This window comes from Photinus pyralis, unplaced genomic scaffold, assembly GCF_008802855.1.
Source record: "Photinus pyralis isolate 1611_PpyrPB1 unplaced genomic scaffold, Ppyr1.3 Ppyr1.4_LG5, whole genome shotgun sequence".
Classification (NCBI taxonomy): domain Eukaryota; kingdom Metazoa; phylum Arthropoda; class Insecta; order Coleoptera; family Lampyridae; genus Photinus; species Photinus pyralis.
Genome location: NW_022170596.1, coordinates 29,112,513 through 29,134,023, shown reverse-complemented (window position 1 = coordinate 29,134,023; position 21,511 = coordinate 29,112,513). Strand labels below are relative to the sequence as shown.

General features: G+C 38.6%; 4 protein-coding genes across 4 annotated transcripts; 1 reads left to right on the top strand and 3 right to left on the bottom strand.

The window, feature by feature from the left end:
- Positions 1 to 926: 926 nt before the first annotated feature.
- LOC116170806 (inter-alpha-trypsin inhibitor heavy chain H5-like) lies at positions 927 to 3,884 on the bottom strand. The gene is made up of 7 exons (XM_031487322.1): positions 3,564 to 3,884; positions 3,261 to 3,515; positions 2,433 to 3,215; positions 1,492 to 2,383; positions 1,279 to 1,437; positions 1,062 to 1,230; positions 927 to 1,008 (listed from the first exon to the last, which is right to left on the bottom strand). The coding sequence occupies exons 1-7, from the start codon at positions 3,696 to 3,698 to the stop codon at positions 981 to 983; spliced, it is 2,421 nt and encodes an 806-aa protein (XP_031343182.1). The 5' UTR covers positions 3,699 to 3,884; the 3' UTR covers positions 927 to 980.
- Positions 3,885 to 8,220: 4,336 nt separating this feature from the next.
- On the bottom strand, positions 8,221 to 9,244 carry LOC116171254 (stromal cell-derived factor 2). Its single transcript, XM_031487979.1, has 3 exons — positions 9,077 to 9,244; positions 8,594 to 8,956; positions 8,221 to 8,542 (listed from the first exon to the last, which is right to left on the bottom strand). Exons 1-3 carry the CDS (start codon positions 9,144 to 9,146, stop codon positions 8,316 to 8,318), a joined length of 660 nt encoding a protein of 219 aa, XP_031343839.1. The 5' UTR covers positions 9,147 to 9,244; the 3' UTR covers positions 8,221 to 8,315.
- A 563-nt stretch (positions 9,245 to 9,807) lies between these two features.
- Positions 9,808 to 12,934, top strand: LOC116170893 (phosphatidylinositol 4-kinase type 2-alpha). The gene is made up of 6 exons (XM_031487446.1): positions 9,808 to 10,300; positions 10,359 to 10,477; positions 10,673 to 11,005; positions 11,918 to 12,355; positions 12,532 to 12,716; positions 12,765 to 12,934. The coding sequence occupies exons 1-6, from the start codon at positions 10,078 to 10,080 to the stop codon at positions 12,844 to 12,846; spliced, it is 1,380 nt and encodes a 459-aa protein (XP_031343306.1). The 5' UTR covers positions 9,808 to 10,077; the 3' UTR covers positions 12,847 to 12,934.
- Positions 12,935 to 13,799: 865 nt separating this feature from the next.
- Positions 13,800 to 21,184, bottom strand: LOC116170892 (PHD finger protein 20). Its single transcript, XM_031487445.1, has 5 exons — positions 20,246 to 21,184; positions 19,930 to 20,194; positions 19,713 to 19,880; positions 15,253 to 16,626; positions 13,800 to 14,347 (listed from the first exon to the last, which is right to left on the bottom strand). Exons 1-5 carry the CDS (start codon positions 21,051 to 21,053, stop codon positions 13,840 to 13,842), a joined length of 3,123 nt encoding a protein of 1,040 aa, XP_031343305.1. The 5' UTR covers positions 21,054 to 21,184; the 3' UTR covers positions 13,800 to 13,839.
- Positions 21,185 to 21,511: the final 327 nt, after the last annotated feature.

Sequence of the window (21,511 nt, the reverse complement as noted above, 5' to 3'; positions counted from 1 at the left end):
TGTCTTTGATTTATATGGAACCCCCATACTTAATTAATTAATGGCTTCCGCAAATTGAATGTTAAAAAGTATCTCATTAAAGGTAAATTTTATAGAAATTCATTGCTTCAAATCATAGTCTTGCGAAGATTTGTACAGAACAGTATTCTACAATTTACACAGATATTAATCGCAGTCTAATGACATTTCGTAATAGTCAAACTAATTCGGAATTATTGGACATATTATATCTCCCTTCCACATGTGATCTAAACGCGTACAATAAAAATTTTTCAGTTCTGCCATGGTCACTGGTGGTATTATAGTCAATGTTTTGTCAGTCATGGCAAAAATATAGGAAAAACCTGCTATTATTTCCGCCAATTAAATTATCAAAGATTTAATTGCATTATAGGTTCTGCTATAAAATTTTACGTTATACACCACAATAAAAGGCAGTGAAAGTTTCATTCCCGAGTGGCGGTTAAAATACCTTTGATATAATAGATAACTATAAGTACCTATTATGTATTTTTTTGTTTTATAAACATTACGCCGTAGTTATAATGCCGTCGAAGAAAGCCTTCGCGTAAAAAAATACTAAGGGAATATGGTTAATTTCACGCCCAAGGGTAGGAAGGTTGGGAACTTTGTATACAACTCTGTTTTTAAATTATAGTACCTACAGCTACTTTTTTCAATAAACGGATATTATTATTATTATTATTACTTCGATGAAACTCCTCATCGAAAGATCCGACTTTAGAAAAGTCTCAATCCCTAACTCTTTGCACCATCGAGGTATCTTGGGGGATGGTTGCACGTTGGCTAACCTGTGGTTTTTTCAAGGAAACAATGGAAAAATGGAAAATTCCTGGAAAACCAGGACGGTCGTCTAAGATTAGGAAAAATTTACAAAGACTAATTAACTAATATCAAATAGTACCTAAGCAAGTAAATAAGTTGTTTATTTCTGACAGTACAAAAGTATCAAATCGGCATCAATTAGGACAGCAAACCCCTGCAAACCTAAAAGCAGATAATGCAATCGCAGTTCAATCATACACAAGAAATGCTCTTACTCGTTTTTTAATATGCAGAAGTGATCGAAGAACTTTGTTGACGTTTGTAGTTCAGCGTGTACCTGTGGGCACTCGTGCAGCAGTGTGCAGTGTCCTTCTTTGTCCATTGGTGTTTTTGGGCAAGGGATAATATCTGTTATTGTTTCATTTACCCCCAGTTTGAAGTTTCCTAAATCATGCAATAAATTTGCGTAAATATTGCAAGTTGTGCACAAACCTTTTGGAGTCTGGATAGATTCGTTCTCTAATATTGCATTTAACCATGGAAGAACATCTAGAAGGATCTCCAGAGGTGACCGTGGTGTTGATGATGCATAGATTGGAACGTTTGTAGTAAACGCAATTGTTTGAACTTTGTTTACGACCTGAAGATCTTCTGTTGAAAATAATAAATTTTGATAGTTAGTTTACATGTGTGCCAAAACCTCACCAAAAGCTGGGGCGATAGCGAGTGCTGAGAATCCCGTGCCGTAGCTACCAGCTCCTGGAAATCTGGATGCTTGCGTCGCTTCCTCTGTGTCAACGGCGCTCGTATCGTTAGGTTTCACAACTACTAATGAACTTACTGGCGTTACAAAGTTGTACTTCAACGCGAGATCTAAAGCTTGCTTCGTCAAATTTTGCTTATCTCCATCAGAAGCTTCCTTTTTCTCCAGCAACTGTTTAATCGTCATATACGCCCACAATCGTTCCATGTTGGAGATGTTTTCAAAGACGGCCGGTTTAAATGAAACTTCTCCAGCTACACCGGTTCCGTCGATCATTGGAATCGGTGTTTCGGTACCGCAAAACCCGGCCACCACAATTTCCGAACCACCGAAATAAATTGGAAATTTCGCTTTTGTGAGACTGGTCGTCGTGGGTGCGTACTTAAAAGTGACATCCGACAGTAAAGGTGATGTGATTTGGCGATAGAAACCCTCGAGTTGCAAAGAAGCGTCGGCATCGTCATAAATGTGTCTGGAAAATCCCGAGTTTCGAATTGCTAATTTTTGTAAGAACTGCTTATCGGCACCACCTCCGAATGATAAAGCGAAAATCGGCGATCTTTTTGCTTCCGAGTTTAATTCTGTAATTTGCGTGATGATTTCATCGGGTAATAAGTCTGTAGGTTGGCCGTCAGTTAAAAATATGACTATGGGTTGGCGTTTGATCGTGTCGCTTCCAGAAGGTTGAGTGCGTTCCAGCTCCACTAGGCGTAAGGCAACTTGAAGAGCACCAAACATTGAAGTGGAACCATCAGACTTGATTGCCGATATTGCATCTTTGGCCTTTTTGATATTGTCGGCATTTGCAGCGTAAGCGCGTGGAAATTTGGCGCCCTGAAATGTGAACCTCATGTATCAAATTAGAAGTTTTTGCAATACCCACCTCTAATATTTCAATAGTCTCCTTGGTATCGGGTTGTTCATTATAATAATAGAAAGAGTTTTTACGAGGGTACCAAACACTTTTTTCTGGGTCATCGATATTCCATACCTTTGTGTTGCTATTAAATTCCACCAAATTCAGTGTGTCATGTTCGTTTAACTGATCCAAAATGTTCAGCATGGCTCGTTTGAGTTGCTCTATCTTCTGCCCCCACATGCTACCGCTCGTATCTAGTACAAAGACGACTTGCTTAGGCAACGGTTTCAGGTCGGAGGGCGCAAAGAAGTGTACAAAGTAACCGTCTTGGACCAGCACCTCGCCTCCACTTGGATCCCTCTCAACATCGTACTGCACCACGAACTGTCCAGAAAGACCTTGCTCCTCTTTGGTACCCAATACGTGAGCCAATTCCTTTTGCCTCTCCAAATTTGGACTAAACGTGACGATCGCGGCCGTATCATTGTGGATGGTAATATCCGCTCGAGGGTCCAGTTCAGGTTTATCGGTTCCAATTTCATTACCGGAACGGAGGGGTGGGGCCTTCAAGTCTACGATTTTTCTACTTTCGGAAATTAAAACCTCAACGCTTAGATCTTTAACAGGTTGACCTGGGTGGATGTTAATGACCTGTTCGTAATGGCCGTCTTGCCTCTTCAGAAGTTGTTCGTACGTCAAATAAAATGCGGCCTTTGCTTGAGGCTCGACATTTGCAGAGACAGTAAAACGGTTGGAGTCACGTGCGCTAGCTGCTACATGCGCCGCGCCCAAACCACTAGCGACGGCCTGCAATTAAAAGTTGAGAAAATGCATTTCGATAAAGATCCCCACCTGGTCGTAATCGCGCTTGGCTTCTTCTTTCTCTTTAACGTAGGCGGTGTAATTTTTACCATTGATTTCCATTATAAAACCGGAAATGAAACCAGATTCGGGCAGCACGACAGAAAACACAGCTTCTTGGGCCTTATTTCCAAAATTTCGAACCCTGCTTGTTACGGTTGTAAGCGCATATCGATTGCCAATGTTCGACTTGACGTGCATTTGATAAATTTGAGGAACCTCAGGTACGGTTTCTATCGGTTTTCCCTAAAAGTGAAAATTTTGCAACGGACATAAAAGGAAAAGTGTACTTACTTCACCCTCTGACTCCTTTGGGTTTGAGGGTGCGGTGCTGCTAACCACCAAAGATTGGGCACCATCCTCAGTTGGGGCAGTCAAAACTGACGGGACTAGGAAAAATCCAAAGAGCAGTAAAATTTTAAAACGCATTCTGCGAAATCAAAGCGTACGGGATGCTAATTCACTGACTGAATATGAAACAATAACAAACATAGCAAAAATTAGGATTATTTAAGAGTTGTTATTTGGGGGGGATTGAAAATAGGGACGTCATTGACTTGAAGATTTTCGCAGAAACCGGTCCAGCTTCAGGAATTATTTTTAAACAAACGCGTTACCCAGCTTTACTACGAGTACCTACATCTTCAAGGTCGATGTATATTTGCCGTAAAGCAATTTCGCACCTTAGGTATAAGAGGTTATACCTATGACATAATTAATCAATCATAAATGTAAAATTAATCAACGGCTATAGAGTGTACACAATTATGTAACTAAATTTCTTGTGACGACAGTAACGTTATCACATTTTCGTATTTTCGATTTGTATGCTGATGAACTAATTAATATTCTGTACGTCATTGCGATTCTGATGTTAATAACGCTAAGTAGCTACCGATAGCAAACAGTTTGTTCGAAAAATATATTTATAGAAGAGAAATCTCTATTCCCAAAACTATTGATAAGGTTTCTTCAGAGTAGTGATGTAATGCTGTTTCATGTTCAAGGGTTATATGTACCTATAGATACCATCCAAGAAATACTTAGATAATTTGTTATTATTATTGTTACTTGTTCTAATTATATATCTTCGTTTTTTTAAATAAAACTCTTGGTAAATACACACGACGACATTCCTTCAATCTTCATCTCATTTCGAGACAATCCCAAGAATGGGCACTTATAATAAACATTTCATATTATTAATTTGACGCTAACGTTCCTAATCAGAAGCTGTTATAAATAGCGGCTAATGATAAACACTTTGTTTCCCAATGGTTCCGGATGGATCGTCAACCAGTAGGTGTACAAATTTTTCTTCTTTTGCATGTATGTAGAGATCTACCCTGAGTACCTAATACCTATAAGTCAGACAATCATCAGCGAAAGTACCTACCACCACCTGCACAATCACGTATAGGTATGCCTTTTACTATGCGATCAAAAAAGAGTTGCTGTCAGGTCACCTTTGGAAGTAACACACTTGAAACCTCCCCATCCACACCAAACCCGTACCAAACAGGAAAACCTAAAAGACGCTCGACGCGAATTTGGTTATAGAGCATCAGGGTCTTTTAATATTCCGAGTCTGCATCTCTGGTGTAAGGAATCTCAGGTCAACCCCAAAATGAAAAACTTAATCCCATGTCCCATAACAAACATTTTTATACAAGGGTGTGATTGGGGAAGTGGCAAGTGAATAGATTCTTATTACTTGCGATGCATAGTCCAATCCACCCTCATTCGACTTCTCCTGCCACTGATCGGAAAAATCACGCCAAAAACCTACAAAAAAATTGTATGAGGACAACAGACATTAACGTAAACATATGACTGTGACCCCGAAGCCATGGAACTTCAAAGGTCCCAAATCGAAACAAATTATTCGCGCCAAATTAAGAATTATACAACGGGCAAGTTTTGTAAAAGTGTTTTTCTGAAACTACTTTAGAAACAACTACTTTCGTCTCTAAAAAGGGCGAAGAAAGTGACTAGTGAGGAAAGTAAAAAACAATTGCTCCGTTAATCTTAATAATGACATTTAAAACTAAAACACACCTGTATCTAGATTGCTGTGTCCAACTTAATTATTGCATACGATAATTTTTCAATTTTGATTGTAGTTAAAAAAAAATTATGTGTAGAACTTGAGAAGAAAGTGTTTTTCAACTCTCGTTTAGTTGACACACTCGCTACGCTCATGTATCAAACTTTGAACTCGAGTTGAAAAACTCCACTTTCTTCTCTAGTTGTACAAATAACAATCCTGTAGCCTAAATAGGTACCTAACAGCTAATTTTTACAAAAATGTATTGAATACGAATAGGTACCTACCCACACGTAAGAAGGCTAGAAATCACGCATCTCCACTATTAATACGCCGCGGAGCACGTTGACTTATCCTGCAGACTCTAAATCAGATAGCCCGAGGTAGCCTTCTTATGTGTAACGTGTCGGTATCAGTACCGAGATCTTTTGTTTTGCGGGAATACCAAAATGAATACATTGCAGGAACTTCAAAACGTATACAGTGCTTATTAAGAAGTAGACATAGGGATTTATGTATATTGTTTTCCCTATGTCTACTTTTAAATGAAAAAATCCCATCGCCTAATTTTATGCAACCCAAATAACTTCATAAGATCTGGCTGTCACATTAATTAATTGGCCTGTACGTCATAATGGCCCGTTGGAAATTTATAAGTATGTGCTGTATTTAGTTTCTTGCAGTATTAATAAGTTATTAACACGTTTCTCTAATTGGGGTTGATGTTAGGTTGTTAAAAAATTAAAAAATTCTGTTTTAATTGAAGTGTTTTACAATGAATTTATCATTTTTTGTCGTAGCATGAAAGTGATGAAATACAATGATAGGCGACGCGCCTCGTTTGGATTGTATATTTTGTTACTTTTAATTATCAGCTGCAATTTAAAAAAAAACCTGTATTGTAATTGATTTCCGAAAAAGGAGTACTTTAAAATGAAGCAAAAAATGTTTTTGTGGTGCACCGCAGAGCTACCCCCCGCCACCTTCATTACTACACTAATACTTTAATGGCCCGTAACCTATGCAATTCCACCTGGCCCGCCCCTGACTAGAAACCAATTTCGAAAGAAAATTCAAAGGGCTGTAACTTTTGAACTAGTGGCCCAATCTTGGAACTGTTTGAAATTATGGATTCTACAGGCCACATTCTATAAGAAAAATTTTTTCCGGGTCGATCTGAGACAATTTTTTTTTTCGGGGCTCAAAAAAAGGCAGTGTACCTTCCTTTTTTACCAAAAATTGACTGCACCAAAATTTCTCGGGAAAACACTTTTTTTTATTAATTTTGGTGCGTAGAATCCAAAACAATTCGTACTTTTTCGATCAGACTTCTCAATCAAAAGTTATAGACTAGAAACCAATTTCGAAAGAAAATTCAAAGGGCTGTAACTTTTGAACTAGTAGCCCAATCTTGGAACTGTTTGAAATTATGGATTCTACAGGCCACATTCTATAAGAAAATTTTTTTCCGGGTCGATCTGAGACAATTTTTTTTTCGAGCCTCAAAAAAAGGCAGTGTATAACCTTCCTTTTTTACCAAAAATCGACTGCACCAAAATTTCTCGGGAAAACACTTTTTCTTATTAATTTTAGTGCGTAGAATCTAAAACAATTCGTACTTTTTCGATTGGACTTCTCAATCAAAAGTTATGAACTAGAAACCAATTTCGAAGGAAAATTCAAAGGGCTGTAACTTTTGAACTAGTAGCCCAATTTTGGAACTGTTTGAAATTATGGATTGTACAGGCCACATTCTATAAGAAAATTTTTTTTCCGGGTCGATCTGAGACAATTTTTTTTTCGGGTTCAAAAAAATAAGGCAAAATCGACTGCACCAAAATTTCTCGGGAAAACACTTTTTCTTATTAATTTTGGTGCGTAGAATCTAAAACAATTCGTACTTTTTCGATCGGACTTCTCAATCAAAAGTTATGGACTAGAAACCAATTTCGAAAGAAAATTCAAAGGGCTGTAACTTTTGAACTAGTAGCCCAATTTTGAAACTGTTTGAAATTATGGATTCTACAGGCCACATTCTATAAGAAAATTTTTTTTCCGGGTCGATCTGAGACAATTTTTTTTTCGGGTTCAAAAAAAGGCAAAATCGACTGCACCAAAATTTCTCGGGAAAACACTTTTTCTTATTAATTTTGGTGCGTAGAATCTAAAACAATTCGTACTTTTTCGATCGGAATTCTCAATCAAAAGTTATGGACTAGAAACCAATTTCGAAGGAAAATTCAAAGGGCTGTAACTTTTGAACTAGTAGCCCAATCTTGGAACTGTTTGAAATTATGGATTCTACAGGCCACATTCTATAAGAAAATTTTTTTCCGGGTCGATCTGAGACAATTTTTTTTTCGGGGCTCAAAAAAAGGCAGTGTATAACCTTCCTTTTTTACCAAAAATTGACTGCACCAAAATTTCTCGGGAAAACACTTTTTCTTATTAATTTTGGTGCGTACTAAAATGAAGCAAAAAAATGTTTTTGTGGTGCACCGCAGAGCAACCCCCCCCCGCCACCTTCATTACTAGACTAATACTCCAATGGCCCGTAACCTATGCAATTCCACCTGGCCCGTAAGTACCCAGTCCGCCCCTCCCCATATTTACACAGCAGAATTGAAAATTGTTTTTGTAAATCCAAATAATTTTACTCTTTCCCTTGATGATATGCAACTCATGGCACGTGGCCTACATATTTATTTACCTAACTGGAAGAAATTTATCAAAGAATAAACTTTTGCCCACAATGTTGTATGAATAGATACAGAGGTATTGAATGTAGTGCTTAGTAGATGGCATTAAATAGTTATTGGTGTCAGATGATTGGTATTTACTTAGCAAGACTGTAAATGAAGAAAACACCTCCCACTTTTACAGTAACATGACAAAACGAGCAAACAAACCTAAAAATTCAATCTATTTTATACATACTTATTATATCACAATTTACATTAATCACAATAAATAACAAGTTCTAATTAATTCTAATTCAATTAGAGTTCAGTATGCATCGTATGCATATGTTTAGCTGTAATATCAGGAGCATGCAAAAATACACCCTCGGCGGCCTGCCAATGCACAGCCCCACTTGAGCTATGTACACCGATTATTTCCATTTGACCGTTAATAGGACGTCCAAATGTACGTCCGGAGGTTGCCAAATAGTGACTGGTATCAACATGTTTCAACATAATGCTCTCGTCACGTGTCCAATAGTCGCCTGCAATGTACTTTTTAACAAAAACCCACATTTATTTTTGAACGAACAAACCTGAACATACGACAACCCAATGGTCGCCGGTATCACCCACACCGTCCTCTCCATAGCAACTAATCTCCTGATTTGAAGATAAGGGACTGGAAAAGTAATGGGAATGCAAATTCTTGCCCGTCGCCGAGTGTTCCAGCCGTATTACACTCCCGCACTTGATAAGCTCACCTCGCCCGCACTCCTTACCCATTTCGGGCTTGATCAGCCAGTGACTGTTGACATCTTCCTGTAGCTCAGTGCCGGTCACGGATTGTTGACCGCTACCCGTACCATATTTAACATCGTGCGAATGTAAACGCACCCGATAATCCGAGTTTAACAATTTCAATACGGACCCGCAAGTAACATATTTATGACGAGCACCTGAAAAGAAGGTAATTATTTGAAAAGACCACGACTTTTAAATGGACCAATCAGAATGCGCCACACGTTTTTGGTTAGACATTGAATGAAAATTCGAATTTCTTACTTAAAATTACTTACCGCACACGTTTTGCGATAAGTACAACACTTGAAGAATCCACAAGTAAATTATTCTCCTTAAGCAACTCATTTTTCCTATTGAATTCACGGAAATTATCACCCTTAAAACAGCGTTAAAGGTTTACGTGCACTCTACACTATTTCGCTTGGTGTTTTGATTTTTTAGGGAATTCGTCCTAGTAATTTTTACGTTGGTAAAATACCAGAGTAATATGACAAAAGAGACACTTTTATGGCCTTGATATACAGGATGTTGTCTTGACAAACGGACCATAGGAATTTCAAGAGTAATTTTCTAATTTCCGGCTTCTCTAATTATTTTAGAAATAAGTCTATTTAGGTTTTTTGTCGTGCATACTATTGTTTTCTATTTTGTACACAAATACACACAAAACTGTTTCAAAACCCACTCGTGGGTGCGAGCATTTATTTTACGTATCAATTATTTGTAAGAAAGATTTATTGGTTATGAGCCGAACGTTACTATCGATGGTCATCATCGCAATATTAATAACGATTTAATTGTGGTATTTGTGAAATTGTCCTACAAAACTTTAGTTTGGTTGCATTCGAGAACAAAATAGAAGAGATATCTTCGTGTGGTTCTCTTGAACGCACCCATAAATTAATGTATGGTTGTTTAGCCACGAGCGGAAATGACTGCTTAAACATTATTTGAGGTTAGAACGTTATCAAATTTGACATAAATATGTAATCTGTGGTTAAATAATGAATCACATACTTTTTTATTTGTTAAATATGTGATATCCGATAAATGTTGTGAAGTGTTATCATTTAGACACTTTTATACCATCTGTTGAACCTAATTTAATTAGTTTAATTAAGCCCAAAATTTCTAGTCAATTATTCCCTGCCGAGTCTATCTATATATTGCTAATTGTTCCAATTCTTTTTACATTACAATCGAAACCAAAATTTATCAAGATTACTTTATGCTAATTAAATGATAAGAACAATACTAAACTTATCCCAAGTGGGTAATGAGTTCTGGCGAGACTGTGCCTATTTTAGTTTCAGCAAACTTAGATGATAGGGTTTTAGTACACTGTGCTTTAAATCAATCTTTGGCTAGCGATAGTTCGGCTGAAGATATCAGTTTAGTACCGGATATAGCATTTGAACCAACCTTGGATTCCCCCGGCATCAACAGAGAGTCTCAACCTCTCCTAGGAGGGATTGATGTCTCTTATAACCAATTTCCAGGTGACTTGAAGTATGCGTTCGTTAACTGTCAGTCGACAATGTCGTGGTTTTGTTTTAGATGATCCTGGGTTTAGCGATTTGGTGTGGCAGGCCGAGGTCGCAATTGATAATGGCATTTTTCCGGAACGCATATCGCAAGGGTCCAGTGGTTCATATTTTGTTAAAAATCCCACCGGAGTAAGTTCCTTCACTTTAAGCTCTAAATCTTCTGGTCTTTTACTCGAGATTTGTGAAAGTACCGGAGATACGAGCGTAAAGCATTGTTCGCAGAGTTTCTGGGGACTCTTGTTTTAAACTGCTTAACTTGAGACTTGGTGAACTCTGTACACGCTTTCTCTGTGAATCGTTGAGGATTAATTGAGGTAATTTTAGAAAATCATCGGCGTATTTAAGCCGAAAGATGAAGAACCTTACGGTCGGCTAAATCCAAAGTGGACAAAGTGGATGCATAAGTTGTGCTGTCCCTGTTGTTTTGGTCGGTCGTGTTTAATTCCGAATCAGGGGTACTTGTCGGAAGCGGCCGCGTATCTAGTTGATGCAAAGCTAAGCCTTCGTGTCGTACCTAAAACCAAAGTAGTTAAGCTTGTATCGGAAACTTTCCATTATCCTCGCATTGATAGACAGAAAGCCAGAATGAAGCGGGCCATTATGGAACAATTTCCGAATGTTGGCCTGCGGTTTAACAGGATAGGGCTTCCACCAAAGGTACATAGACTTCAAACGGTCGGGATAGCAAATTTTTCCAGTAAAATTCATGAGAAAGTACAGGTTTTGCTTGTTTGGTAGTTTTAGATTTTTTGATATGGTGTTAGTTCCTATATAAGATTTAAAATAGTTTAGGCCTGGCACTATTGGTAAGTAACTTTTTTATTATGGACCTTTTTTTCTCAGAATTGCAATGCCAAATTATGAAAACAATTGAACATCAGGTTGTTGAGTTAATAACAAATTAACATTTTTGAATGAAACACCTTGTATGTTACATATTATCTTGACAAAAAATTAAATCCCGGTAAAAGGAGCCAACTTAATAGGGCTTGGGGTGCTCAAGCCGCTCGCCCCCCCCCCCTCACCCTCCACCACCCGGAGGAGGGAGCTGATCCCCCAATTTATGGTACTACTATCAAAATAAGATTTTTACTATTTTTTGATGGATTTTAAAACAAATCAAAAGTGAATCTGAACTCAGAGGCTCAATAGTGTAACATGTAAATAATAATAATAATAATAATAAGACTTCACTTGAGTAGTAATGCCCAAAGGGAGAAGTTTACGAATAAATTAAATTTTGCCATGTTAATTGTCTTTATAAAGCAAACGAGACATATCCATTATTTTAGGGTTTTGCTCACCCAGTATGTAACAATGTTCAAAAAATGTATACAGAGTGTTCCTGAATTCATGTCAAATTAAAATCAAGTGTACGCATGCGCAAACTGCATGCATATTTATATAATTCGAAAAACTTTTTAATTGGGCAACTTCAGTAAATTTTGAGAATTTTTAACACCATGTGACATGTCCAGCTACTGGCACTATATCCAAAAATCGAAACTATCTCTTGCTTGCATAGCAAACACTACCATTCTACTACCTTAATTAAATTCACGTTTGTAGACCGGTTCTCTTCAACTCTTCGTTGATGGTTACAAAGATGCGGACTACTGGCTGAGACGATTCGAAGTGGAACCTCTACCAACACGCATGTCTCAAAAATTCCAACATCAATTCGAACGTTTGGTCGTGTTAGATTACATTATTCGAAATACAGATCGGGGCAACGATAACTGGCTAGTAAAATACGATCAACCGGCCATTCTGGCGAACGGTTCGGTGCAAAACGAAACTCCGGACGCCGTGGATTGGAATTTGGTGCAACTGCCTGAAATTAATATTGCCGCAATCGATAACGGTCTAGCATTCCCCTACAAACATCCCGATAGCTGGCGAGCGTACCCGTACCATTGGGCCTGGTTGCCTCAAGCTAAAATTCCATTTAGTCACGAAACGAGAGAGCTTGTGTTACCATTACTAGGCGATATGAATTTTGTGCAAGTAAGCTTGACGCTTTCAGCGAAGTAATGTGCATTAAGCTGACCCGCTAAGAATACAAAAAAATTCTACATATTCAAAAAATCACGGCAAATTTTTGAATTGTAGGATTTTTTTCTGTTCGTGGGGAGTCGACTTAATGGACATCCTGAAATGTTTGTTAAAACTTTTCATTTTAGGATTTATGTGATGATTTGTATTTACTTTTTAAGCAGGACAAGGGTTTTGATAGGGGGTTATTTGAGAGACAAATGTCTGTGATGCGAGGGCAAATTTTGAATTTAACGCAAGCATTAAAAGACGGAAAATCGCCCGTCCAGCTTGTACAAATGCCCGCAGTTGTTGTGGAAAAACGAGTGGAAAAGTAAGTTAGTACCCTACGTTTCCTCATTTTTAATAATTCTTGTTACAGACATCAAGGTCAACATACGAATCGATTTCTTAGTTTTACACAGCGTTTTCAAGACAAGAGCCCATTCTTCTCCTGGTGTTAATGTTTTTTATTTTTATTGTACATATTTAATATTGCAAGATATATACAATAACCTTTATTTAAATATATCTATAATTCTAAACAATAAATGAGCTTTTTAACCATTTATTCCGGTACGTACACGGGCAGCTCTGGGGTCATCGTGTCTAATAACTGTGTAGTCCATTTTAAACTTTCGATTATCGCCATCTTTGGCCCAATAGTTAGCCAAACCGGCCCCCATTAGCACAGCACCTATGACAGCCATTACGCCACTGCCCATTACTTCTGGAATTTCGTGCCAACCCCTTTTAAATAATGCTACAAGGCCTCCTCCTTTAGCAGCTGTTGCCATTTCTATTTATTAGTTAAGGAGCGCTAACTAAATGATTGATATTGATAAATAAAAATGAGGTTAGGTTACAGTTACGTAAATTATTTTTACGGTGTTGCCAGATTAAATTTTAAAAACACCAACTCCAACCATACAGGATGACTCAGCAAAACTGATCGTCGAAGAGCCATTTTGATTCTCGTCCGCCATTTATGTGGCCTTTGAAAACGAATGCAAGTGCTTCACTGCATAGACACTTTTTTCCCTGTAGAAGTTTCAGATGAGGTCCCTGGACCAAGAAAATTGAATTTTTAAAAAATGTCTGTATGTACCTATGTGCGTGTGCGTGTAACGCTTCCATGTCACTACGATACAGGTCGCAATTTTGACATTAAAATTTGGTGGGTAGTTAGCCCTCATGGAGATATACGAAACCCTGTTGTTTTTGTTGAAAATCTAAAAACATGTTTCAAAGTTATCGCGATTTTCCGAGCTAACGTCATTGCATAGGACGCGACTTCAAATTATCAGGCACAAATTTCAGGGTGCTTGGGTATTGTTGATGGCAGGTGCCATAAAAGTTTACATCTCGAGGGTTTACAATTCCGTAGACCCCCTCGCAACCCAAAAAAACACACATATCTATGTAACGATATTATAATGAATAGATACGCAACAAACCTACAAACTACTACTTTGACTTAACTCTTGAAGGGTTTCCAAATCCTTCCTCAACATTTGAACAGTTTTACACACAAGACTGAAGTCCTCCTCGCTATTATTATCGCCCCCGTCCAAGGCATCCACTTGCGATTGCACCATTTCCAAACGCTCCTCAATCAAATTCTGCGAATGCGCTATATGATCTAGCAAATTCAACTTACAATCGACCGAGTTAATCGCGGCCTCAGGTTGCGGCGCAATCGGAGGCGGTAGCTCGAAGCTGTTTTCCATAAGGGAATTCAGGTCTAGCTTCGACAGTTCCTCTTTAATCTTTTGCTCGGATTTAGGCGATTTTAATAAAGAGAGAAAGGAGGAATCGTTCGGAGATTCGATTTTGGTCGCGAGCAAGTCCAGTTCGCTCTTGGTAAATGAAATGTCGTTCTCCTGCTGATGATCCGACTTTTCGGGTAGGGGAAGTTTGTCCCACGGTTTCGACCACAAGTACAGCTTCTGATGATTGCTCGTCCTAGAAGCAAATTGATAAGTATGGTAAACATTCGTACATAGTTTGCTGCAAAAGCCAAAGGCAATCATTAAAATCATTCCCTCTCTAAGAAGAGCTTCACATCTACTTTAGCTTCCAAGCAGTTTGAGCGACATTTCAAATTGTGATCATAGACTGCAATGTCAAAACTGTAACCGTCAGTATATTACAATTGGATCCGAAGTGCAGATTCCAATGATATCTACTTTCTTCTCGGTAGCCCTAAATTTCCGGAATCTCAGGCTGACACGAAGAATTATCTTTTGATACACAAGTAACTAATACAAGTAGTCCTCCTTTAACACATATTGAGGGCATGTAAGAAAGCTGATTATTAGGTTAACAACACCGATTCTGGTGCACTTTAACCTCAATATTTGCGTATATGCCACGTTCAAGGTCATTCGATTCGATTTTCTTTGTCAACAAAAACAGGTCTGTAATTAAAATCAGATCAACGCCTGTTTCCGTTGACAAACGGACCGCCAATCAAATGACCTTGAACTTGGCGCATGCGCAGATCGAGTTAAAGAGTAGAAAAAGATGAGTCAAACAAGGAGTTTTGTAACATCAAGTGAGTTCAACTCGTGTGACTGACTGCATCACCAAAATGTGATGGGCGATGGGGTCGTCACATCCCAACGCCTGTTCTATTACACTAATGACACTAGTCACTGTTACATACTTATCACATCTCTCCAATAGACAACACTTTTACAGGTGAAAAGTTACTTTTTGGTCTTTTTAAAGTTGTTTTAAGTAAGCAGAAGCTGTTTTCGGTCAATGGCTTTTTTTGAAGACGTTTGGGGTTTAGTACCCCATTAATTTAAAAAATGGCGAATAAGCACAGCCAACTAAAGCAAAGAAATCAAACAAAAAAAACTTACTGCGCAATCTTCAACTTCACTTTAACCGAATGCATATAATCGCGGAGCTCGACAAGCAGTCCGCTCAAGTCGAACGACTTCTTTAGCAACTCGAACCGCTTCTTATGCGCCTCTTCGTCCTTGCAATGGTAATTCCCCACCGGAAGTACGCCGTTTTTAAGCCAGTCCTGATCGTGGAAATACTTTCGAGAGGAGCGCTGACGCATCGGATTCTGACAGATGTAACAGATGTACTTCTCGGGCACCTGGTTTTCGCGTTCGATATTATTACAGTAAGCGTGCTGCCAGCATAGGCACAGTTCGCACTGTATCATCAGACCGTCCTCCTCCGTGATGCCGCACGTGCAATTTATAATCTCCTCGCGCTTCATTCGGACGATTTTTATAACTTCGCCGCCCTCGACGATGTAATTTGGATTGGCGACGGCTGGCGCGGGTTGTTCGGTAACGTTCGGTTGGGCTTCGGGTTCGGGCGCTTTCGGTGGCGGCGCGTCGGTGGTTTCGGACATAAAGCGCTTACGTTTCAAACTGTGCCTCAGGATAGGTTTTATGTTATTTTTGAGTAAATTATCTTCGGGGGTTTCCGATTTCTTAGCGTCGCCTGTTCTGATGACGGGTAAAATCGTTCTAATTCCAGTAGGCCTACTCGTACTGGCGCTCAGAGACTTTAAATTTAAGTCCTCGCCTTTGGGTATTCCTTCAGATTTGTTCAAAAGATCTTTTAGTTTAATCGGCGGATACATTCCCGACGGTAAGCCGGGCGGCAACTTGGTGGGCGGTTCTTCGTTTGGTTTACTGTTCAGCAACTTTAAAATTTCCGAATCTTTGGTTTTTTGCAATAAATTCGCTTGCGCATCGAAACACTCCTGCGAAATTTCGTGCGGTTCGTTAGGTTTTGGCGTTGTAACTTTCGGGGTGGGCGCTTTCTGCAAGGGCCTGCTGGGCGTTAACTTTCCCGATGATCTGTCTGGTGACTTATCCAAAGATTCGCCAACGGTACGCGCGTACGCCAAATCTGCGACATTAGGCGTGGAGTCCAGGAACTTTGTGAATTTCGGGTGATAGTGCTTCACGTGCATTTGGGCCAAATTCTCGCGGCGAAAACTTTTATTGCATCCCTCAATTGGACATTTATACACATCGTCGATTACCAGTATTTTCAAACTGTTGCTATTATCCTCCTTATTTTGACGTTTTGGAGGAGTTACCGATGTAGTTTCCTGCGGTGGTGTATCTGCCGTCTGCGTTGGACGGCGTCCTTTCGATCGCCTGTAGAGGCAAAAGCTGAACATGCTGGCATTGTAATTGAGTTGAGGGTTTTCATCCAAAAATGTATTGATTTCTAAACGCGTTCGAAATCTTCTTCCCTCTGGGCTGAAAATTGAAAAATGTGGACATGCAAAAAAATATGAGAGGCAAAAGAAGTGAATGTTATTTAAATCTACAGTTCTCCAATTCTAAAAGCTTCAAGAGCTTTCAAACGACATGGGAATGTGAGATGTGGAAATGGAGGCCGGCGCCATATTTGTAATGTCAATTTGGTTCCTTTAGATACCACTAATATGATTTTTGTTTTGATGATAACTGATAAGTTTTGCCATTTAAAAATATTGAATAGACACCCTGTATAGGCTGTAAGTACTTCGATAGACAAAAATAGGATTGGCCTTTCTGACAAAACATTTTTTCCAAAATAGTTATTCCAAGACCATACCTCTAAACGTAGTGTGAAAAAAATTCCTAATCCCAGCAAGGTTTGGTACCTGGACATTTTTGAACATGAAAGTACAAATCTAAACTTATAGTCCAATCAAGATGTACATCCGTGCTTGCAAAAGGTCCGGTCATTCTGAATTTTTTATATGTTGATAGTACCTAAACCAACAATAAAAAACCAGATTTGCAATTTCCAAAGTGCTGTGCGATCGGCGGTATATCCAAAAAACCATGCAATTTTCGGACTTCTTTCAGTTTTTACTCAAAATCTCGGTGAAGGAAGGGTCTGATCGGTATAGTCATTCTATAATATTTTAAAGTAGACTAAATTTGCTACAATTTGAGGCTAGAGCGAGGTCTATACAGCCATTGGTTCCCAAGATACAGTTGTTGGAAAATGGGATTTAAAAAAATGATTTTTTTCAAAATGGCCACTTTTTTTAGCGCATTTTTTAAGTATTAAAAATTAATTTTATCTATCATTGTATTCTAATTAAAGATCTCAGGAACCGTTTTCTACCAACTACTGCTCTCCTTTCTGTCCTCTTATCAAAGTACGGGGTGGAGGGGGAGGGGTGGGGGGGAAGTGGAACTAGTTTTATAGTTATATTTAGTTTTATCCCATTATAACGAGCAAGTCGACGTCTTCGCCCACTACGACGACCCGATCGGCTACTGCTCTTTTTGAAAGTGCCGTCATGACGATCTCTTGATCCGCATCTTCTTCGGCAGCAGCCACTTCTCCTCTCTCCTTCTGAAAGGCGTCACAAAGAAGAGTGATTAGGCGTCTCTTGTTGTTCTCATTGCCCAAAACATGCTCTTGAGCAATTTGAATTACTGTGGATTTCTCGAAAGTTAATTCGTAGCTAGAATGATCAGCGTAGCGCCGGAGTAGTTCAGCTGTATTGGTGTTTTTTTTTTGGTAGCATCTTCTGGATAGCCCTCATAAACAATGGAGACGTTATTCTCAAGTGGTTATGGACGTTGGTGATATAACGCGCCAAAAGTGCTCGAACCCGCTGCTCCACGACCTTGTGCAAGAGGTAGTCACCATCCAAAACGACGTGAGTGCTGGAATCTAAATGAAGGCGGAGTACAGAGTGGGATTCGTATTTTAGAATATATTTTGCAAAAAGTGGTCATTTTGAAAAAAAATCAATTTTAAAAAAATTCCTATTTTCGAAGAACTGAATCTTGGGAACCAATGGCTGTATAGACCGCTCTAGTCTCAAATTGTAGCAAATTTAGTCTACTTTAAAAGATTATAGAATGACTATACCGATCAGACCCTTCCTTCACCGAGATATGGAATAAAAACTGAAAAAAGTCCGTAAAATACCGCCGATCGCACAGCACTTTGGAAATTGCAAATCTGGTTTTTTATTGTTGCTTTAGGTCCTAACAACATATAAAAAATTCAGCACGACCGGACCTTTTGCAAGCACGTCCCCCTTTTCATGTTTAAATTTACAGGACTATTAGTTGATTTTGAAATTTTTCTTATAAATTGTTGAAAAAGTAGTGAGATAGGTATGTCATTATTTTTCTTTTTTTTTGTAAAAATCCAATATGGTGTCCATAACACATAAGAAAATAGTAGTTTGCTGATAATTCTAGATCTAGCGTGTTATGGAAATTCCAATAAACATATTCAGATTCTCCCAAAAAAGTAGGTACCCACACAAGGTGCTAACGGGAACCATCCATTTCTGATTATTTAAGGTAAGAAAAGGAACGAAATTTGACATTTTCAGTGATATCTGAATATTTGTCAAAAAATTTTTTCAAAAGTTTTTTTAGGCACAAACTTTGTCCCCATTTAACCTACGCTGTCTCACCGTTACGGAGATCCTAACAGTGAGTCCGAAAGTGAGGTTCGAATTTGAACCACCCTGTACATAGCATGTTTTGGGAAATTTAATTTATTTGTTAAGGCATTGATAAATATTTGCTGGACGTTGACACAAATTTGCTTTTGTGCGCAGAAATTGTTGTCAATGTGGACTATGCGCCGCACAAAAACGTACACAAATTTTGTGACGAATAACGCACTATGCTGTCGGTTTTCCAATGCACTTCAAAGAGATTTGCGCCGCATAATAGTTCTAATGTGGACTTGTGAATGTGAACGTGGATTCAACAAATACAACACAAGATAAATATTTAAGTAGTAAATACGTGACCATATTCAAATTTGTGGGACAAATATTTTTGCCAAAATTCAAAATTCAACACATAATGCAAATATTTATCATTGTAGACCTGCCTTTATGTTTGTGATGGAAAAACCCCAGATAGCATACTACATCTTTCGCCCCCCCTTAAAAACAAAACGGGAAAATCAAGATTGCGAAAAATTAACTATATTATAATTTTTTTTGTTTAATTAAATGCTTGGTAATTATAATCGAGTGTCTAATGGATTTTCAAGTCCCCAATAGTCCCAAAGAGTCCAAAAGCATTTGAGGATATCCAAAAGCGCTCTAGTACTACATCCTTTCCACGATTTCCACACACCCAAATCTAAATTCTTACTTCCAGCAGTTGTCCTAAAAACACATTAAAAATGGCTACTGAATGATCCAGGTCAGCTTTTTTTACGTGAAGTTCTAATGGACTGCTAATTAACTACTAAAACCTGTAAATGATTCCAAATATGCCTACATTTCATTAGTAATTGAAAATCTATGTCAAATAAAATTAATGTTTGCTAGATCAATGAAGTGATTTGTAGAACAAATTACCTTACAATCAGAGTATCCCATTTTCCAGCAGACGCCCCCGTAATTCTCTGCATTAAATGTTTCGACCAATTAGGGGGTAGCCGAGGATCAGGCACAATAATAGACTTCTTAAGTCCATCGTGTGTTTCGATGGCCGACTCCACGCCTACCGGCTTTCCATTCTCCCACCTACAAATAAATTCATCAGTTAACTGTCACGGCACGAACTTTACAGTACCTTGGCACCCATGCTTCCAGTTCATCCCCGCTGTTGACATCCATATTGACTGATGGCGGTGACAGGCACTCACTTGTTCCTGTTTTTAACCGCTTACGAAACAATTGCGCGACATTTATCTTGCGTTTTTTATTACGTCGATCTTGTTTACTGCCGCTAGCCGGGTCGAATAGTGGGGCCTCTCCGACTTTTCCGTGCGTCTTCATTATTCTGTGTCCTTTTAGTATCTTTACGAAACCGTCTACGAAAAGAACTTCGTAGGTATCTACAACACAACATAATGCGATCATCTAAAAAAAAATAGGAGAAACTGTACCGTGATCTAAAACTTTTCGGACCGTTGCCGGAAACTTCCTAGCGTCACTCCAAGACGCCAACACCTTTTCGCCTTCGACGAACACTTCCGGACTTAATACCTTTTTGTCAATTTCCAAGTGTTGAATTTGAAGAGGTCTCAAACGAGAACTGTTCATACTTATCCACTCGTCGTACTTGCTCGAGTATTTCTCGAAGTGAATCAGAACTTCGTTCTCTTCATAGTCAACTTCGACAATGTGGGCGGGAAACCACTGCTGATTAAAATCCAAAGCTTCCAATTGAGTATTTACGGAAAAGTTGAGTAGGCCTGAAGGGGTTTGGATAGATTTTCCCTTTTGTTCAATGGTCGTGGAAGATTTCTCCGGCTTCATTTCGGACTGGCCCGCGTCATCTTGTAAACATTCTTCTTTAATGTCTACTTCGGAAATTAACTCGGTTGGCTCCTCTTTTATTTCAGTTTTGATCACAGTGTCGGAATTACTTTCAGGGTCCGAGGATTCCTTTTTGACGGTCACAGTTAACTCAGTGGGCTCCCTTTTTAATTTACTCCAAGGGAAAACGCTAGGTAATACACCTTGACGTAGCATATATCTCTTACCCTTAAAATGACAAAAATCTACTTTGAGAAAATGCCTCGAACAAACATGGATCACTTTGCAACTGTGCTTATCCGGAGATACATGACACAGGGATAACCATTTTGGCCTAATGTCTGCATGCAATGGAATTTTATGAAAGGTGACACCTCTATCTTCTGATCTGCCTTCTTCAGATAGACAATCGGGAACGTAACATTTTCTTCCCATTCTAACGCTTGAGGTGTGGTAGAAGGTTTTCTACAAAAGGAAATCGCTTCCCCCCTTTTAGCTTTAAAAGGTTAATCAATTCGCAAGTAATTAATCAAAACACAAAAATGACATTAAATCAACATAACCAAACAAATTTCATACGCGTCGTTGCCAAATAACCTTAGTTACAAAGTTGCCAATACACTACAAAAATCAGACTGTGTTGAAATTTGAATATTATTTTATTACCGCAAAGATTTTCTTTTCCTTTGATTATATTCACTTATATAGTTTCGATAATCGATATTTATAAACCTACACGTACTATTGACCTTACACAAATTATTCATAACACGAGTAAAAATGTAAATCTATAATGGATCGCAATAAAAAACACCAAATCTCCACCAATAACCAACCAGTGCCCTTTGAGTTGAACGTAAGTTGCAAGGTATCTCCGAAGAGAAACGAAGTAT

Excerpts from the sequence above, each read along its gene's own strand:
- LOC116171254 (XM_031487979.1), bottom strand. The coding sequence starts at position 9,146 with ATGAGTTGCTTAAGGAGAATAATTTACTTGTGGATTCTTCAAGTGTTG. Across the intron at positions 8,957-9,076 it reads CTTATCGCAAAACGTGTGCG|GTGCTCGTCATAAATATGTT; the intron begins GTAAGTAATTTT and ends CCTTCTTTTCAG. Across the intron at positions 8,543-8,593 it reads TTGGGTTGTCGTATGTTCAG|GCGACTATTGGACACGTGAC; the intron begins GTTTGTTCGTTC and ends AGTACATTGCAG.
- LOC116170806 (XM_031487322.1), bottom strand. The coding sequence starts at position 3,698 with ATGCGTTTTAAAATTTTACTGCTCTTTGGATTTTTCCTAGTCCCGTCA. Across the intron at positions 3,216-3,260 it reads CCAAGCGCGATTACGACCAG|GCCGTCGCTAGTGGTTTGGG; the intron begins GTGGGGATCTTT and ends TTTTAATTGCAG. Across the intron at positions 1,231-1,278 it reads ATCTATCCAGACTCCAAAAG|GAAACTTCAAACTGGGGGTA; the intron begins GTTTGTGCACAA and ends TGCATGATTTAG.
- LOC116170893 (XM_031487446.1), top strand. The coding sequence starts at position 10,078 with ATGAGTTCTGGCGAGACTGTGCCTATTTTAGTTTCAGCAAACTTAGAT. Across the intron at positions 10,301-10,358 it reads CTCTTATAACCAATTTCCAG|ATGATCCTGGGTTTAGCGAT; the intron begins GTGACTTGAAGT and ends GTTTTGTTTTAG. Across the intron at positions 11,006-11,917 it reads GGATAGGGCTTCCACCAAAG|ACCGGTTCTCTTCAACTCTT; the intron begins GTACATAGACTT and ends TCACGTTTGTAG.
- LOC116170892 (XM_031487445.1), bottom strand. The coding sequence starts at position 21,053 with ATGGGAAGAAAATGTTACGTTCCCGATTGTCTATCTGAAGAAGGCAGA. Across the intron at positions 19,881-19,929 it reads CTGGAAGCATGGGTGCCAAG|GTGGGAGAATGGAAAGCCGG; the intron begins GTACTGTAAAGT and ends ATTTATTTGTAG. Across the intron at positions 14,348-15,252 it reads GTGAAGTTGAAGATTGCGCA|GACGAGCAATCATCAGAAGC; the intron begins GTAAGTTTTTTT and ends ATTTGCTTCTAG.